An 18,939-nucleotide genomic window follows, 5' to 3' on the forward strand; every position below is an offset into this window, starting at 1 on the left:
AAAGCAGCACCGCCCTGATATGGCCCTTCGTGGTCGGCTGGGCGTTAAGCAAACAAACAAACAAAAATCAAAGCCAAAATGAAGTATTGCCAGTCATATTATCATAATTATGACTGGCAATACTTCATTTTGGCTTTATTATGAGTGGACTTACTGCTGTTTGACTTTAGAGGGCAGAGCTAGAATGGACACTTTCCTTCGTCGCTTTGATGCGGATGTAATGCCTTCACTACGGTTCTTGCCAGACACAGCTTTTTGATCTGATGAGGCCCCCACCTGTTCAGTTACACATTAAGTGATTAACATGCTTCCATTTGAAACTTCGAAGTCTTCATCGGGGATTGACGCCCGACAAAAGCTAATTGAAGCCCGACAGAGCGAAGCGACGGAGGGCTTCAATTACTATAGACTTTGGGAGGGCGTCAATCCACGATGAAGACCGAGAAGTTTCAAATGGAAGCATGTTAATGTTATTGTAATTGAATGTCAGTGTTACAGAAGTTCAGCCACTGGTCATGGAAAATTAAAGTGTATTTATTGGTAAGGGAATTTGATAAACTTTTATGGGTTGATCTATGAACATTCCAGATGAAAGTCTTTAAACCGAGTCAAAATTGATGTGAACAAAAACATTCATTACTACAAAATTCTTCAAGTTCAACCTAATAAAACAAAAACCAGCACCCCTTTGTCACATTTGTGTTGGGAACACACTGACCACTAGCAATATCTGCAACTTGATAAGATGGTCACATGGGGGGGGGGGGGGGGGTGGACATGCACGTTGAGGCAACACAAAATATTTTATTGTGTATGCTTTTTTTTATCCAGATACTTGCGGCAAAAATGGACTACTACCCTCATTACACCAGAGGTAGGAGGATGAGTGGTCCTCATGGCTTTACGCAATAATTCAGGTAAGAAAAGCTAAGACAAAAACTTGCATGAATTATTTCCAGTTAATCAAAGTGACTACCTTTAGCCTGCCCTTCAAAGCCAAAAACCGGCACGGTTGGCCTAGTGGTAAGGCGTCCGCCCCGTGATCGGGAGGTCGTGGGTTCGAACCTCGGCCGGGTCATACCTAAGACTTTAAAATTGGCAATCTAGTGGCTGCTCCGCCTGGCGTCTGGCATTATGGGGTTAGTGCTAGGCCTGGTTGGTCCGGTGTCAGAATAATGTGACTGGGTGAGACATGAAGCCTGTGCTGCAACTTCTGTCTTGTGTGTGGCGCACGTTATATGTCAAAGCAGCACCGCCCTGATATGGCCCTTCGTGGTCGGCTGGGCGTTAAGCAAACAAACAAACAAAAATCAAAGCCAAAATGAAGTATTGCCAGTCATATCATAATTATGACTGGCAATACTTCATTTTGGCTTTATTATGAGTGGACTTACTGCTGTTTGACTTTAGAGGGCAGAGCTAGAATGGACACTTTCCTTCGTCGCTTTGATGCGGATGTAATGCCTTCACTACGGTTCTTGCCAGACACAGCTTTTTGATCTGATGAGGCCCCCACCTGTTCAGTTACACATTAAGTGATTAACATGCTTCCATTTGAAACTTCAAAGTCTTCATCGGGGATTGACGCCCGACAAAAGCTAATTGAAGCCCGACGGAGCGAAGCGACGGAGGGCTTCAATTACTTTAGACTTTGGGAGGGCGTCAATCCACGATGAAGACCGAGAAGTTTCAAATGGAAGCATGTTAATGTTATTGTAATTGAATCTGACGACAATCTCTTTCCTGCTTTCATGCGGTTGTAAACAGACAGAATTGGTTCTGTTCTGTTCACACACTACTTTCAGTCCACCTACCTGCAAGGGTCAAGTCCCAAGAAATGTCTCTGTATTCCTATCGTATCACTCTGCTCCTGTTTTGTTTTCTTTCACACACATTTTCCCTTCTTTTTTGACGGTTTTCTGGACAGCAAACTCTAAAACAAATTCTTTTCATCACAAAAGCGATCTTTGGAATTGACTGACGTAGTCCGGAAGAATTCATGCATTAACTTACGTCACGTACTCAACGTCATCACTTCGCATACCTTATGGTCTCGGTATTTCGTTGGCCTTCATATTTCCTACTTGTAAAATGACCCTCAAAGCTAACCGAGACTAGTTGAGGCTGTATCAATACGCCTCGCCAGCAGGTTGTTAATGGATTTTTTAGCGAGTGGTTATCGACAATTGTAATACAATCAAGTTTGCGTTTTAATGAAACAGATCCTGTGATTGGTCAGAATGTCCCAACTCATTACAAATTACCGGTGACTAATTGTCGATAGCCACTAGCTAAAAAATTCATTAACAACCTGCTCCGCACACTCGTGAATTACCAAGAGGCTGCAAATACCCACTCGTGGTTTATTTTCCACTAATCAACTCGTGGTCATTGTTTAAGCTCTATTTAATGACCGGTAATTTTTAATGAGTTGGGGCATTCTGACCAATCACAGGATCTGTTTCATTAAAACGCAAACTTGATTGAATTACAATTAACATTAACCAGAAAAGCCTTTTAACATATGATAATTATAAGAATAACTTTGAATGTAATTAGAAAATTGTTTGCCATTTGAAGAATATTCATACCATAAGACTAAATTGTTGAAAAGTGTCAAATGTACTGAAAGTAGATGGCTTTGTCAACTGACCATAAATACAATTGGTTCTTGTGCCTGTTGTATAGGAGCACCTGAAAGAGAAGGAACAATGGAACAGAAAGTACCAGCAGGAGGTCGACAGTCTGTCATTCCGCAACTAGCAGCTGTCCAAACGAGTTGTGGTACTGCAAGAGGAGCTGGAGGCCGTCGAGTCACAGAAGAAAAAACACAAGGTTGGCACATTTCTTTAAAGCAGTAAAGCGGTAATCAAGACACCAGCATTGACTTGACAGATACAGATTTCCTCTTCGTTGAATAGGGTTGAAGGCATGGCTATCATATTCCTTGGTGGTGGCAATTCCGTTCAATATGTTTTTGTAACGTCGTGAAATATATACTTTTCCCATAAAACTAAAAGCTTAGTGTTACTGCGACTTCATTTTATCATACTTATTTTCATAGTGTGGCATTTTTCGGTTCTCGTCTTTGTTTTGCCAATACATTAACCTTTACTTTAATTGTTTAAAGTTTTAACAAAAACTTACAATGGTAGGAACCCAAGAAAAAGTCCACCCCTCTGCTTTTTGAATGTAATCTATACCTGACTAAGTTTCAAATGTACATTAGTATTAGATAGGCCATGAAGCCTGTAAATGCCCCTTCTTGATCTTGTGATCATTTTATTGCTATTTATAGTACAGAAAAGGGAACCCGTAAGATTTTGCCATATTTTGTACTCTTGATTTTCTAAATTACGATTGATACGGTCTGTGGAAAAAAAGAGAAATAATTCCTAGACTTCTTGCGTTTCTACTTTCGGTTCACTCAGTTAGTGTAAAAAAACAACCTGTTACTATGGCCATTTTGAATCTCGTATGAAGTGACTAAACGAGATCAGTTGCGTTGATCAGCTCAAAGCGTGGAAAGCTCAATTTTTATCATGCAAAAACAACAACAAAGAGGTGGATCCTCAGCAGGAGCAAAGAAAAAGGCTGTTCGGGAACAGGAATTCCTTTCAACGTATGTTTTCCAAGTTTGACATCGATAGACACTGCATGTCAAAGCTAGACTCATAGGGATCCTGAAATTGACAACACCAAGAAAAGCCGCTGCCAGCATGAGGAGCATCACAGACTTTGTCTTTTGCAAAAGATCTACCCGAGGAACAGGGTGCAGTACATGCCAAAGCGATGTTATCCGAGCTGATAGTGAAAATGAATTTGTCATTGAGCACAGCAGATGTGATTTTACAAGCTGTCAAAAGTGTGTTTCCTGTCTTAAACATCGCGCAGAAGTCTAAGTGTTCAGGCTGCAAGAAGGCTACAGCAATGATGAAACAGATGTCTAATGACATTAGGTCTTCTCTTAAAGAAAAAATCAACAAAGATTTCCATCTTTTTTTTTTATCAATGATGGTGTGTGCAGCATGTTTGAAATGAATGATTAAAAGTTATGTGGAGTACTCTCATTTTTCTGAAAATGCACGTAGCTTTTTTTTTGTTAAACTCCATGGCAAAATTGAGGTCCCCAGGTCTGTATTACAATATATATATATATGCAACACATGCTTCTATCAGTTAAAAGATATGATTTGTTTTTTATCAGCCTCATCTGGAGATGTACTGGTACCTCAGGCCTCATCTGGAGATGTACCAGTATTGCCAGCCTCATCTGGAGATGTACAAGTATTGCCAGCCTCGTCTGGAGATGTACTAGTATCACAAGCCTTATCTGGAGATGTACCAGTATCACCAGCCTCATCTGGAGATGTACCGCCATCACCAGCCTCATCTGGAGATTTACCAGTATCACCAGCCTTATCTGGATATGTACCAGTTTCACCAGTCTTATCTGGACATGTACCAGTATCACCAGCCTCATCTGGAGATGTACCGCTATCACCAGCCTTATCTGGAGATGTACTGATACCACCAACCTCATCTGGAGATGTACCGCTATCACCAGCCTTATCTGAAAATGTACCGATACCACCAGCCTCATCTGGAGATGTACCGCTATCACCAGCCTCATCTGGAGATGTACCGCTATCATCAGCCTCATCTGGAGATGTACCGCTATCACCAGTCTTATCTGGAAATGTACCGATACCACCAGCCTCATCTGGAAATGTACCGATACCACCAGCCTTATCTGGAGATGTACTGATACCACCAGCCTCATCTGGAGATGTACCGCTACCAAAAGCCTCATCTGGAAATGTACCGATACCACCAGCCTCATTTGGAGATGAACAGGTACGAAAAGCATTGTGATTTTGAACTTACTCACGGGTTACCTCCATTATGAAATTGACCGTTTTTGTTTGTTTATTTGTTGCTTAACGTCCAGCCGACTACGCAGAGCCATATCAGGACGAAAATTGACCGCTTTTATTTTTTAAACTTTCCAGGAAATGGGATTTAGCCACCTCTAGGTCGATGTTGTCAGTCTAATGAAATTGGAGAAAAGGCACCAATGGGTGGCCGAGTGGTAACGCACTTGCGCTCGGAAGTGAGTTCGACCCTGTGTCAGGGCGTTAGCAATTTTCTCCCCCCTTTCCTAACCTAGGTGGTGGGTTCAAGTGCTAGTCTTTCGGATGAGACGAAAAACCGAGGTCCCTTCGTGTACACTACATTGGGGTGTGCACGTTAAAGATCCCACGATTGACAAAAGGGTCTTTCCTGGCAAAATTGTATAGCCATAGATTAAAAAAATGTCCACCAAAATACCCGTGTGACTTTGAATAATAGGCCGTGAACAGTAGGATATGCGCCGAAATGGCTGCGATCTGCTGGTCGATGTGAATGCGTGATGTATTGTGTAAAAAAAATCCATCTCACACGGCGCCTTGAGTCCGAGTCTGGAGATACGCGCGCGATATAAGACTTCATATAACCCATACTTGTCGGTCGCCCTATGCCTAAGTGGAATGTTTTGTATAATGGGAGCTTTAGGGCAATATTTGGCTTTAACACACACACACGTACATATATAGATTGGTTGAATTTAGAATAAAAAGAAAGTATGTAAAAGTCACAACATTCTTACACGTACTCGCATTCACTACCAAGAAACTGTTAATTTTTAGGATAGTTGGACATTAACTACAGTACCTGTGTAATCCAGAAAAACACACAAGATAAGCACATAATTGAGGCAAGTCAGGACCATTATGATGATCTGTGTCAAAAGCATCACATTTATTTTAACACGAATATTTATTGGACCATAGTGGCAGAGTGGGCGGCTTGCAGTCTCACTCAATGACAAAGTTAAGCAATGCCGAGCCTAGGCAAGTACTTGGATAAGTGACTGTCTGAGTTGTACACTGCTGTTAACTTAACGGTTGACCCCTCATGGAGGGCGGTGTCTCACTACTCTTTGGGATGAGATTTTAAACTGAGGTCTATTCAGTATTCTGAGTACATATATGCACTCAAAATCAAGCTTGGACTTGATCCTGACGCCAATGTCCAACTCGGGTCAATGCAACCCGCAGAAACACACCCAGCATGCATCATAGTCTCAGAATAATCAAAATGATGATTGTGGAGACTCAACGAAAGGCAGGTGTGCTTTGGGAAATGATTCTATTGTTATTGCAAATTTGTCTGGAAGCATGTGTCGACATAAGCTTGTATGTCTGCTTGATAGGGAATGGGATCTGGGTTGTCAGTAAAATGAAATTTGAGATTTTAAAAGAATCACCAAACCTTAGGGCGACAAAATATAAGTTGAAAGTATTGTACAATTGGAGCTTTACCTTTAGGACGACATTTGGTTGACCTAACTCCCCTGTAGGATTTAACACAATATATATATATATATGTTATAATTTTGGTCGCCCTAATCAAAAGTATTGTATAATGGGAGCTTTAGGGCGACATTTGGCGAATTGGATCTGGGTTGTTACTAAAATGACATTTTACTTTTTTGAGAATTTTTTTTTCATTTTTTTTCAGAGTTTTTTTTTATTTATACACGTTTTTATTTCTTTTTGGTACATGACATCAACATCAGACAGCAACACTTTTTGAGTCACTTGAGAAAAAGTGACTCTATGTAATCGGTCAGTGTTAGTCTGTCCGGCCGGCCGTCCGTAGACACCACCTTAACGTTGGACTTTTCTCGGAAACTATCAAAGCGATCGGGCTCATATTTTGTTTAGTCGTGACCTCCAATGACCTCTACACTTTAACGATGGTTTCGTTGACCTTTGACCTTTTTCAAGGTCACAGGTCAGCGTCAAAGGAAAAATTAGACATTGTATATCTTTGACAAAGTTCATCGGATGTGATTGAAACTTTGTAGGATTATTCTTTACATCAAAGTATTTACATCTGTAGCCTTTTACGAACGTTATCAGAAAAACAAGGGAGATAACTAGCCTTTTCTGTTCGGCAACACACAACTTAACGTTGGGCTTTTCTCGGAAACTATAAAAGTGACCGGGCTCAAATTTTATGTGAACGTGACTCCCAGTGACCTCTACACTTTGACGTCTGCTTTGGTGACCTTTGACCTTTTTCAAGGTCACAGGTATGTCTTGAAGGAAAAAAATTGAAATATCATATCTCTGAAACTATTCATCGGATTTGATTCAAACTTTATAAGATTATTCTTTACATCAAATTATTTACATCTGTATTGTGTTGTGAATAGCAATTTCTTCCTGTCCATCTGATGCCTCATATAATATTCAGAACTGCGAAAGTGACTCGATCGAGCGTTTGCTCTTCTTGTTTGAGATTTGAAAGGAAGCACCAAACTTTAGGGCGAAAGAAAATACGTTGAAAGTATTGTACAATTGGAGCTTTTAGGATAGTTGGACATTAACTACAGTACCTGTGTAATCCAGAAAAACACACAAGATAAGCACATAATTGAGGCAAGTCAGGACCATTATGATGATCTGTCTCAAAAGCATCACATTTATTTTAACACGAATATTTATTGGACCATAGTGGCGGAGTGGGCGGCTTGCAGTCTCACTCAATGACAAAGTTAAGCAATGCCGAGCCTAGGCAAGTACTTGGATAAGTGACTGTCTGAGTTGTACACTGCTGTTAACTTGACGGTTGACCCCTCATGAAGGGCGGTGTCTCACTACTCTTTGGGATGAGATTTTAAACTGAGGTCTATTCAGTATTCTGAGTACATGCACTCAAAATCAAGCTTGGACTTGATCCTGACGCCAATGTCCAGCTCGGGTCAATGCAACCCGCAGAAACACACCCAGCATGCATCATAGTCTCAGAATAATCAAAATGATGATTGTGGAGACTCAACGAAAGGCAGGTGTGCTAAGCTGCCATGGTATTATGGGAAATGATTCTATTGTTATTGCAAATTTGTCTGGAAGCATGTGTCGACATAAGCTTGTATGTCTGCTTGATAGGGAATGGGATCTGGGTTGTCAGTAACATGAAATTTGAGATTTTAAAAGAATCACCAAACCTTTAGGGCGACAGAATATAAGTTGAAAGTATTGTACAATTGGAGCTTTACCTTTAGGACGACATTTGGTTGACCTAACTCCCCTGTAGGATTTAACACAATATATATATATACATGTTATAATTTTGGTCGCCCTAATCAAAAGTATTGTATAATGGGAGCTTTAGGGCGACATTTGGTGAATTGGATCTGGGTTGTTACTAAAATGACATTTTACTTTTTTGAGATTTTTTTTTTATACACGTTTTTATTTCTTTTTGGTACACGACATCAACATCAGACAGCAACACTTTTTTTTAGATTTGAAAGGAAGCACCAAACCTTAGGGCGAAAAAAAATATGTGAAAGTATTGTACAATAGGAGCTTTAGGATGACATTTGGTCGACCTAGCTCCCCTGTGGGATTTAACACACATGCATATATATATATATATGTTATAATTTTGGTCGCCCTAATCAAAAGTATTGTATAATGGGAGCGTTAAGGCGACATTTGGCGAATTGGATCTGGGTTGTTACTAAAAAAAAATGACATATTACTTTTTTGAGAATTTTATTTTTTCAGTTTTTTTTGGGTTTTTTTATACACGTTTTTATTTCTTTTTGGTACACGACATGAACATCAGACAACAACACTTTTTTGAGATTTGAAAGGAAGTACCAAACCTTAGGGCGAAAGAAAATACGTTGAAAGTATTGTACAATAGGAGCTTTAGGATGACATTTGGTCGATCGACCTAGCTCCCCTGTGGGATTTAACACACACGCATGTATATATATATATATGTCAAAAATGGTGTGAATGTGATCATACTTTCTCCAAGTCCTTTTTCAAAAATTGACCCGATATTCCGATCTACTTACAAATACCTTTTGGGGTTTAAATTGTGATGTTTTAGTTTAAATAAAAGTTCCACATGATTCTATGTTCCGCCTTGCAAGAGACATCACATTAACTTAACTGTGAATATTTTGTTTTAGGATGAAGACTACTGTCAGGAGAGTGATTTTGATTCTGATAGCACACCTTCTTCCTGCGATTACCCTATGCTGTCACCACCTGCACAAAGGAAGAAAACTTGCCAAGGTAAAAGTCAATGAAAGAAACTGTGAGAAGTAGTAACTCACTGACTGCGACAATTCATGGTTGACCAATTTACTTAAAATTCAGCTTTCCTGAGCCAGAAACCACAACTTGGTCTATAGTTCAGGACATTTCCTAGTCGAGTTGCAATCAATTATTGTACTATCAAGGAAAAAGTTTCTTGTGTAAAGAATTTAACATGCTATACGGTGTTGTTGCCAGGCCTCGGTCTTTTGTCTGTGACGCATTTCTTTCTGATTTGACGCATTGGACCTAGCCTTGTCCGGTCGATGGACCGATAGTTTTTACGTTTTGGTGGTCAACTGACCGATACATATTCGTACAAGGCGGACAAGGTCTGCAATGAATGGAATGGGAGTTGCAAAGTCGGAAAACAAACCCCGATCGAAATGCTCATGTTTGCTACGAGTGAAAAATGCACTCGGTGCCGACTCTGTGTTTGTCGTCATTGACTCTGTGTTTGTCGTCATTGACACTCGAGGCTGCGTTTACGGAAATACCCGTTCCAGCCGGTGTACCTAATTATCGAAAACGGCGCAAACAGCGGAAATTTCATCAATATAATACTACGGCATGGTAATTTGGACCTATTGTTTTTTTAAAGCCAGGACATTTGGACTTATTGGTTTTTTTTTAGGGAGGTCCAAATGACCTATTGTCTTCTTAGGCTGGCAACAACACTGGCTATACTTTTTCCCACATAAAACAGACTTGTGCCCATTGTGATATACATTGTACTTGTTTGACAGGCATGGTTACAACAAGGCAGCAAAGTCTGGTTTTCTCGATGGCTGGTTGGCACCCCGTTGCCTTGGCACCTCAAGCAATGATGTTGCCAGCGCAGTCTGTGTCTCGTCTTACTTTTCCCAACAATGTCCAGCTTCCCACCGACCTTACTGTCCTTCAGCAGCAGCTCAGGACTACAGGTATGTTATTCTTCAGCGTGTGGCATCACCGTATTTGATCTTTTACCCTTGTTAAATGCTTCTCATTCAAGTCACTGCACAGCAGAACATGCATGCACTTTTAAAACCAGCTTGCTGCACAATTGTTAAGTACCTATTTTATGAAGCAACTGCTTGTTTGCGAAAATGAGTGTGCCTGCATCGATACTACGTGTTTATCACTAAATCAGTGTCTGATAAGACCGTCCATCCGGAGGGTGAAATGAATAGGCTAAAGTTGCTGATGCGACCCTCATTCACATTTCACACTGTTAGACTGTACGGTAGGCTACGGTTCATGTTGGTTAATAAATATTGGCTTCAAATTGGTACCCTTGAAAATGACAGAAGGCCGCCTTACAATTCTTAAACTTCTTGAGTTTCTACTTTTGTGACATGACGTGGCGAGTCTCGTATGAAGTGACGAAACGAGATCAGTTGTATTGATCTGTTCAAAGCGTGGAAAGCTCAATTTCCATCATGTAAAAACAACAACAAAGAAAAAGGCGGTTCGTGAACAGGAATTCCTTTCAAAGTTTGTGTCAGTAAAAAGATGACCTGATTTATTTCTCATCAGCCTCATCTGGAGATGTACCGCTACCACCAGCCTCATCTGGAGATGTACCGCTACCACCAGCCTCATCTGGAGATGTACCGCTACCACCAGCCTCATTTGGAGATGTACCGATAAAACCAGCCTCATCTGGAGATGACAGGTACGAAAAGCCTCGCGATTTGAACTAACTCACGGGTTACCTACTTCCTGAATTTGACTCTCCGGATGACTTTTTAACTTTATAAGCCTGTGATTAAGGTGACCCACAAACTGTTACCAGACACTCCCTGGACTTATATTAAGCCTAGTGCAGAACCGCGCGAGGTGACATGTGACTCATTTCGTGGTGGAGGGTCACATTTTAAGGATTTTTTGCATTTTACTTCAGTATCTGTGTAATCCAGAAAAGACACAAGATAAGCGCATAATTGAGGAGAGTCGGGACCATTATGATGATCTGTGTCAAAAGCACATTGAACACGACTATTAATGGGACCATAGTGGCCGAGTGGGCGACTTGCAGTCTCACTCTATGACAAAGTTAAGCAATTTGAGATTTAAATAGAAGCACCAAACCTTAGGGCGACTGAAAATAAGTTGAAAGTATTGCATGATTAGAGCTTTAGGACGACGTTTGATCAACCTAGGTCCCCTGTTGAATTTAAAGGCACACGCAGCTTCCCGTAAACCATCACAGACACTGTCAGGCTTTTACACACAGTACAAACACCCTTGCATTTCAACACTCACCACTTGAGAACATCGTAGGTGCCCTCCGAAAAGAGCGAGCACTTATCAACGAATTTATTTTTGCGTGGCCAGCCGGATTGTCTGATCAGACAATGGGATGGCTCGTTTTGGCGCTAGACCTAACTTATACTAATAAATTGACAGCTTGTTACACAAATATTCTTAAATAATTCTTTTTGCATTAAGACAAAATCAGTAAAACTCGAAGATTTTAAAGTTTAAAAACTAGCCCTGAAGCGTGTCCTGCAAAACGTGTTTCTCGTAGCAGACGAATGTTCAGCATGTCGCCAGTTTCTTTGAACGGTCAGCCGACACCATTCACTTCGTGTGACTCGCAGCCATTTGTTGCGTTTTAGATAACGTGCCATGGCAGATACAGCGAGTCGCATTGAAATCAAGGACTGACTACTAAATTGTGAGAAAAAAAGGGAAAGTAGATCACATGGGTTCACGATGGCTCAGGGGTTAGATTAACCACGAAAACAGGTGTGTGGTTTACTCGAGCTAAACAAAAAAACTGTGTCATTTAATGCTATTCACTAAATGCTATTGCAAGTGTGTTCGATAAGGTTAGAACTGCTTTTTCATGAAAAGATTTGAATCGTTCTGTAAACCATTTGGGACGGACTGGGGCTTTAACACACACGCATTACAAGTCAAATAGTGTGAATGTGATAATTTTTTCTCCTTCCTCCAAGTACTTTTAGTTTTACTCAAAAGGACCTATGACCAGATTTCCAGATCTACTGACAAATACGTTTTGAGCTTTCATTTGTGATGTTTAGATCAAAAAAAAAAAAAAAAGAGTTTCACATGATGGCATGTTCCGCCTTGCCAGAGACATCACTATAACTTAACTGTGAATATTTTGTTTTAGGATGAAGACTACAGTTACGATCCGGAGAGTGATTCTGATTCTGATGGCACACCTTTTTCAAGCTACATGTACTACTACTCAATGCTGTCACCACCTGCAAAAAGGAAGAAAACATGCCAAGGTAAAAGTCCGTGAAAGAAACTGAGAAGTAGTGACTCTATGACTGCAACCTTTCATGATTTGCCAATTTACCTAAAATTCAGCTTTCCTGAGCCAGAAGCAAGACTTGTCTATAGACTATAGTTCAGGACATTTGCATATGCAGTTGCAATCAACTAGTGTACTATCAAGAAAACAGTTTCGTGTGGACAGAATTGTACATGCTCTACATTTTCCCATCTTTGTTAAAACATTAAGTCAAAATTTGACTAAATGTAAAAAACATCAATTTTGAAAACAACACTGGACAGCAATTAAAAATAGCATTCACCAAAACTGGCAACATGGTCTCAAAAGCTTCCTCACCTCATGTCTGACACATGCATGCACACACACACACACAAACACACACACACACACATACACACACACATACACACACACACACACACACACACGCATCTCTGCCTTATGCAGCTTCATTTGTTTCTAAGGAAAATGCTGGGAGTCCATGGTTTCCAGGGAAATTGTATATTTGTGAAACACGTTATTCACCAGTCTTGCAAAGACCAGGCAAAAGTTACTAAATGTTCAGTTAAGCTGCTGCAACATTCCCCCATTTTGAAATTTTTACCATGCTCCTTTTTGTTGTGAACATAAAGATCTGAACCTGGGCTTTTATTTCCAGGAAGCGATCACTTTTCATAATCGTTGATATTGGTTTTGGTTATGCCTAATATGATCACATGGTTATTCTTCAAGAAGCGTTGTTCAGTTTTCATTTTTTTTCTTGGGTAGAGCTGCTTTGATCTTTGAAAACTTTGTAATAGGATTTTTTGCATATTTTGTTTTTTTCAGAAATACCAGACAAACACGATGTACTGCCACCTGCCTCAAACGGACTGCCACCTGCCTCAGATGAGCTGCCACCTGCCTCAAATGGACTGCCACCTGCCTCAGACGGACTGCCAAACATTTCTTCCAAGAAACCGAAACGACCTTGCCTATATTGTGGCCAATTTCAAAGTGTGCTCATCAGACACTTACAAAGAAAACATTCTAATGAAGTAAGGGTTGCTGCAGCCATGAAGCTGCCTGCTTGTTCTAATGCGCAACTTGATTGTGGGCAGGCTTACCCTTTTTAAAATCAAAAAACAAGAAAGGTAGGTTGTTGGAACGTTTGTTATTGGATTTACATTAACATAAAACGTTTTAAGAGAACAGCCTTCCTTCTGTATGTTTTTGCTCATTGAACACCTTTGATTTCACCAACTCTTTTTATATTTAGTCAAGTTTTGACTAAATATTTTAACATCGAGGGGGAATCGAAACGAGGGTCGTGGTGTATGTGCGTGTGTGTGTGTGTCTGTGTGTCTGTGTGTGTGTGTGTGTGTGTGTGTAGAGCGATTCAGACTAAACTACTGGACCGATCTTTATGAAATTTGACATGAGAGTTCCTGGGTATGAAATCCCCGAACGTTTTTTTCATTTTTTTGATAAATGTCTTTGATGACGTCATATCCGGCTTTTCGTGAAAGTTGAGGCGGCACTGTCACGCCCTCATTTTTCAACCAAATTGGTTGAAATTTTGGTCAAGTAATCTTCGACGAAGCCCGGACTTCGGTATTGCATTTCAGCTTGGTGGCTTAAAAATTAATTAATGACTTTGGTCATTAAAAATCTGAAAATTGTAAAAAAAAATAAAAATTTATAAAACGATCCAAATTTACGTTTATCTTATTCTCCATCATTTGCTGATTCTAAAAACATATAAATATGTTATATTCGGATTAAAAACAAGCTCTGAAAATTAAATATATACAAATTATTATCAAAATTAAATTGTCCAAATCAATTTAAAACCACTTTCATCTTATTCCTTGTCGGTTCCTGATTCCAAAAACATATAGATATGATATGTTTGGATTAAAAACACGCTCAGAAAGTTAAAACAAAGAGAGGTACAGAAAAGCGTGCTATCCTTCTTAGCGCAACTACTACCCCGCTCTTCTTGTCAATTTCACTGCCTTTGCCATGAGCGCTGGACTGACGATGCTACGAGTATACGGTCTTGCTGAAAAATGGCATTGCGTTCAGTTTCATTCTGTGAGTTCGACAGCTACTTGACTAAATATTGTATTTTCGCCTTACGCGACTTGTTTCTTCTTGTCACTGAGCTCTGACCGGTACGGTTGGCCTAGTGGTAAGGCGTCCGCCCCGTGATCGGGAGGTCGTGGGTTCGAACCCCGGCCGGGTCATACCTAAGACTTTAAAATTGGCAATCTAGTGGCTGCTCCGCCTGTCGTCTGGCATTATGGGGTTAGTGCTAGGACTGGTTGGTCCGGTGTCAGAATAATCAGAATAATGTGACTGGGTGAGACATGAAGCCTGTTCTGCGACTTCTGTCTTGCGTGTGGCGCATGTTATATGTCAAAGCAGCACCGCCCTGATATGGCCCTTCGTGGTAAAACGCTGGCAGTTTCTTTGTTTTTGGATTTACCCTTTTTAACGCAAGAATGGATGGTGAACCAGCCAGACTGACACTGTGTGAATGGCAAGAAGCAGAAAGCAATCATTGGGTGGTACTGGTTCAATCTCGGCAGCTAAACTAAAGAGTATGTGTGTATGTAAAATCACCCATGACAGATGTGTACTGGTTCAATCTCGGCAGCTAAACTAACGAATATCAAGTATGTGTTTTGAAAATCGTTGTCAGTATCGGATAAAGGAGAATTTCACTTGAGACTCGACCGAGGCCTGGTTTGTGTTATTATGCAAGGTCCGGTACTATGAACAAATTTGGTCAAATCCACTACAAATGTATGCGTGTTTGGCTTATTTCATAGAGTAAAAAGTTCACGCACTAAACATTTTATGTTGACCGACAAAAGTGTGCCACGTACACTCTAAATATTTGGACGCCAGATACCTCTGCAATGACCGGAACAGAGCTGAGCAGAAAATGCAATCAGGTGTTCTATCTCAGACTAATCAAAGCAGTCTGACACAAGCCTGATCACTTGGATCGTCACTAATCTATTCAAGAGTTCTGCATTGCCCATTATCTCCCATTCAAACCCTCTTTTGTACTGTGAGTTAGTAATCGCTGAACGATCGCTGTTAATGTTATAGCGATACTGGTGAAAACGAAATGTAATATTTTGAGTGCATGCAGTAATTGAAGGGCGCACAAAGCATGTGACTACCCTCCAGTGACTGCACTCATAACCTTTTGAGATGAGTGGTTGTAAGGTATTATAATAAGACTTCCTCTCCACAATACAAGTGCCTGTTGTTGTTATTCATGTTCAATTGATGGGAAGCTAATTCTGGAGGATAAATAGAAAACAATTAAGCTTTTTGAGTCACTTGAGAAAATGTGACTCTATGTAATCGGTCAGTGTTAGTCTGTCCGGCCGGCCGTCCGTAGACACCACCTTAACGTTGGACTTTTCTCGGAAACTATCAAAGCGATCCGGCTCATATTTTGTTTAGTCGTGACCTCCAATGACCTCTACACTTTAACGATGGTTTCGTTGACCTTTTTCAAGGTCACAGGTCAGCGTCAAAGGAAAAATTAGACATTTTATATCTTTGACAAAGTTCATCGGATGTGATTGAAACTTTGTAGGATTATTCTTTACATCAAAGTATTTACATCTGTAGCCTTTTACGAACGTTATCAGAAAAACAAGGGAGATAACTAGCCTTTTCTGTTCGGCAACACACAACTTAACGTTGGGCTTTTCTCGGAAACTATAAAAGTGACCGGGCTCAAATTTTATGTGAACGTGACTCATTGTGTTGTGAATAGCAATTTCTTCCTGTCCATCTGATGCCTCATATAATATTCAGAACTGCGAAAGTGACTCGATCGAGCGTTTGCTCTTCTTGTTTAATAGGTTACAATAATGTCATCATTTATTTCTCATTGAAAATTTCAAATCATTTTATATCATTTTGCTTTAAAAGTTGTCAGTCGTGTCTTGAAATCGATGACATTTGTTTTATGTTTTGCTTCTAATACTGAGTTCTAATGACAGAGTAAATATAGCATTGTAATTTGTAATACCATGCACAGTTCAAACTGTCAATCACGCTCCTTCCCAGTTTGTGATATGTATGTACATGAATTCTGTAAGTGGTCAATTTGTGTGTGGCATTGATCAACATTGCAAACAACACAGTTAATCTATGCTATCATGTACATCAAAATAATTTCAAAGAACTGTTCTCTGTTTTAATCTGTATTTGTTTCACTTCTCTGGGGTAAATTAGTTCCCCAATAAATCCTGTTGCATTGTAAATGCATGCCATTTATTTTCTTCTGTCTTGACTTTATTTTGCCAAAAATGTTATGCTTGGAAGAGGGCTTAGTAACTCTCTCCAAAAGGCCACTGGTTCTGATTCTACTCAATTACGATTGTTTTCTTGATAGTGTACATTTGATTGAAATTTTAACTAAAATTTGTTGTTTCTGTGCTTCATTAATCTTCTTCAATTTGAGGTATCTTGGTGTAGCTTGTGTGTTTATGACATCATTTCTGCCCTAACATTTACAATGATTTCAACATAAAAGATAACTTAAACATACTAAATATGGATCTCTATGTTGTTAATGATTAGGTGAAATGTAAGACTACCAAAATATGTGTGCCATAATTCTGCACACGATATTTTTTCTTTCAAACAAATCATTGGTAATCTGAACCGTACACTTGCAAGTGGTCAAATTACTTTTTTGTGTTCTCAAATTGTTTCATGGCAGAGATTTAAAAAGACCTCAATTAGTGTACTGTAAACTATAGAGCATTTATTGTGATCTTAGCAGACTTTCACTGTGCTGTTCTGGAAAGAACGTCGGCAAGACTATTGAAAGCATTCTGCATTTAGAACATTGACAGATCATGCAGAACACACTGAGAGCCCATAACAGCTTACTTTTTCAGTTCATTCAGCACACAAAAGATGATCACAGCAGCTAACTCTCAAAACAGAACATTTGAATGCCGTTCTCAAACTGTTTCAAATAAGTGAGTGTGTGCAATTCCCATCATGTTCATTTAGAGTGTAGTTGGGCCCCAGATCAATCCAGCATTGAGTGCATTTCTGCCATTACCTGAAAACAATAGACCTTTTGCAAGTGTATTCTTTGCAAGAACTTTATTCTTGTACATACTTGTAAGTTGTCTTTTTTTCCCGTTTTTGTTACCCTCTACAGAGAGGTCCCACTCGCAACTCTGTACGACATCCCTTTTGTCAAATCTCCCTTACTGAACAAAGTATAGTAGGTTTTGGACTCGAACAATATGGTAAGTGTAGGGAAGCGATTTAAGAACAAGTGCGCACATTAAAACATCATTGCTGAAGGTGTATGTGTATAATTTTATTCTTGTTTTTGACAAATAAATGAGCTGTTGAACAAATACACATTCGTTGACTTATCGCAGTTTGCATTGTATGTGTTAATGTGTGTATATGTACATCCTGTTATATGTTTTTCTTCTGTGATGTACTTTGCTTACATCTGCCTGTTAACATTACAACAAGGCATTCCTATTGATATGTTTAAATTTTGCAAACAGTGACCTTTTATTTCTGACTTGGGAACAACACTGATGAAAGCATCTATCATTTTTTCTGTCACAACTCATACACAAAATCTATTGCACGTTTTGAACTGTTTATTAAAACTGCCAACAGAATAATTAGTGATGAAACAGCCATGATTACACTCAACACAAAGCATCAGGAACTTTAAATAATAATGATTTCGAAAGCGGGAACTGCAGAGTTTGAGCACATAACTAAATGACAATTAAAATTGTTAAAATAATAATAATAACTGGACATTTTTAAGTGCATAACCTATGGCTCTAGGCCCTTTACAAAACTTTGTGAACAACAAAATATACAAATACTGGTCGCCTTAATATACCTTATAAATTGGTTGCCCTAAGCTACCCGAAAAGGCGTGTCGCCGTAACCCCCACTCTTGCATTATTTTCATTAAGGCGACCATGCAAAACACCTATATCTTAATCTTGACAGATTTTCACGTTCAATTCATGACAGTCGGGTGTAGGTCAATTAGCAAATGTAATTACAAAATTTTATTAATATTGCTTTAAAAACAACGGATATAGCACCGGTAGCTATAAAACCCCTTTTTACAATGGTCGTCCTAAAGGCGGATTTATACTTATATATATATATATATATATATATATATATATATATATATATATATATAACTGACACACTGCAAAATGTTGACCAGTCCCCCGTTTCTTTAAGGCGAGAACTGGCGAGTGAAGCAAGTTGGGCGAGGAAGTACCGTTTCTTAGGCAATTTTTGCCGCGAGGGACACTAGGATTTTGCAAGCAAAGGCGAAGTAGAATTGGGCTTATTGGGCTTGCTCCCATGGCTGTTAGCCGACCAGTGCTGACGACCTTTTTGGTATCACTATCAACCAATGGTGTTTAATTCTTGCGTAGCTAGCCATCAAACCGTTTCATATACACTCTCACCTCCTAGCTCTGCGAGCAG

The 18,939-nt window shown here is 39.6% G+C and overlaps 2 protein-coding genes across 2 annotated transcripts in view; one reads left to right on the forward strand and one right to left on the reverse strand.

The window, feature by feature from the left end:
- LOC138963832 (uncharacterized) overlaps positions 1-18,939 on the reverse strand; it is a 38,127-nt gene that overhangs the window by 18,037 nt on the left and 1,151 nt on the right. The gene's annotated exons all lie outside the window — the stretch shown is intronic.
- On the forward strand, positions 826-17,818 carry LOC138963834 (uncharacterized). The gene is made up of 8 exons (XM_070335687.1): positions 826-917; positions 2,689-2,835; positions 4,208-4,857; positions 9,041-9,146; positions 9,914-10,090; positions 10,686-10,824; positions 12,292-12,412; positions 13,249-17,818. The coding sequence occupies exons 1-8, from the start codon at positions 896-898 to the stop codon at positions 13,459-13,461; spliced, it is 1,575 nt and encodes a 524-aa protein (XP_070191788.1). The 5' UTR covers positions 826-895; the 3' UTR covers positions 13,462-17,818.

The sequence above is a fragment of the Littorina saxatilis genome, linkage group LG4 (genome assembly GCF_037325665.1).
Source record: "Littorina saxatilis isolate snail1 linkage group LG4, US_GU_Lsax_2.0, whole genome shotgun sequence".
Lineage (NCBI taxonomy): Eukaryota > Metazoa > Mollusca > Gastropoda > Littorinimorpha > Littorinidae > Littorina > Littorina saxatilis.

Bases quoted from the DNA above. Each gene is read 5' to 3' on its own strand.
- LOC138963834 (XM_070335687.1), top strand. From the start codon at position 896: ATGGCTTTACGCAATAATTCAG. The intron at 2,836-4,207 runs GTTGGCACATTT...GTTTTTTATCAG, and splicing joins CACAGAAGAAAAAACACAAG to CCTCATCTGGAGATGTACTG. The intron at 10,091-10,685 runs GTATGTTATTCT...ATTTCTCATCAG, and splicing joins GCAGCAGCTCAGGACTACAG to CCTCATCTGGAGATGTACCG.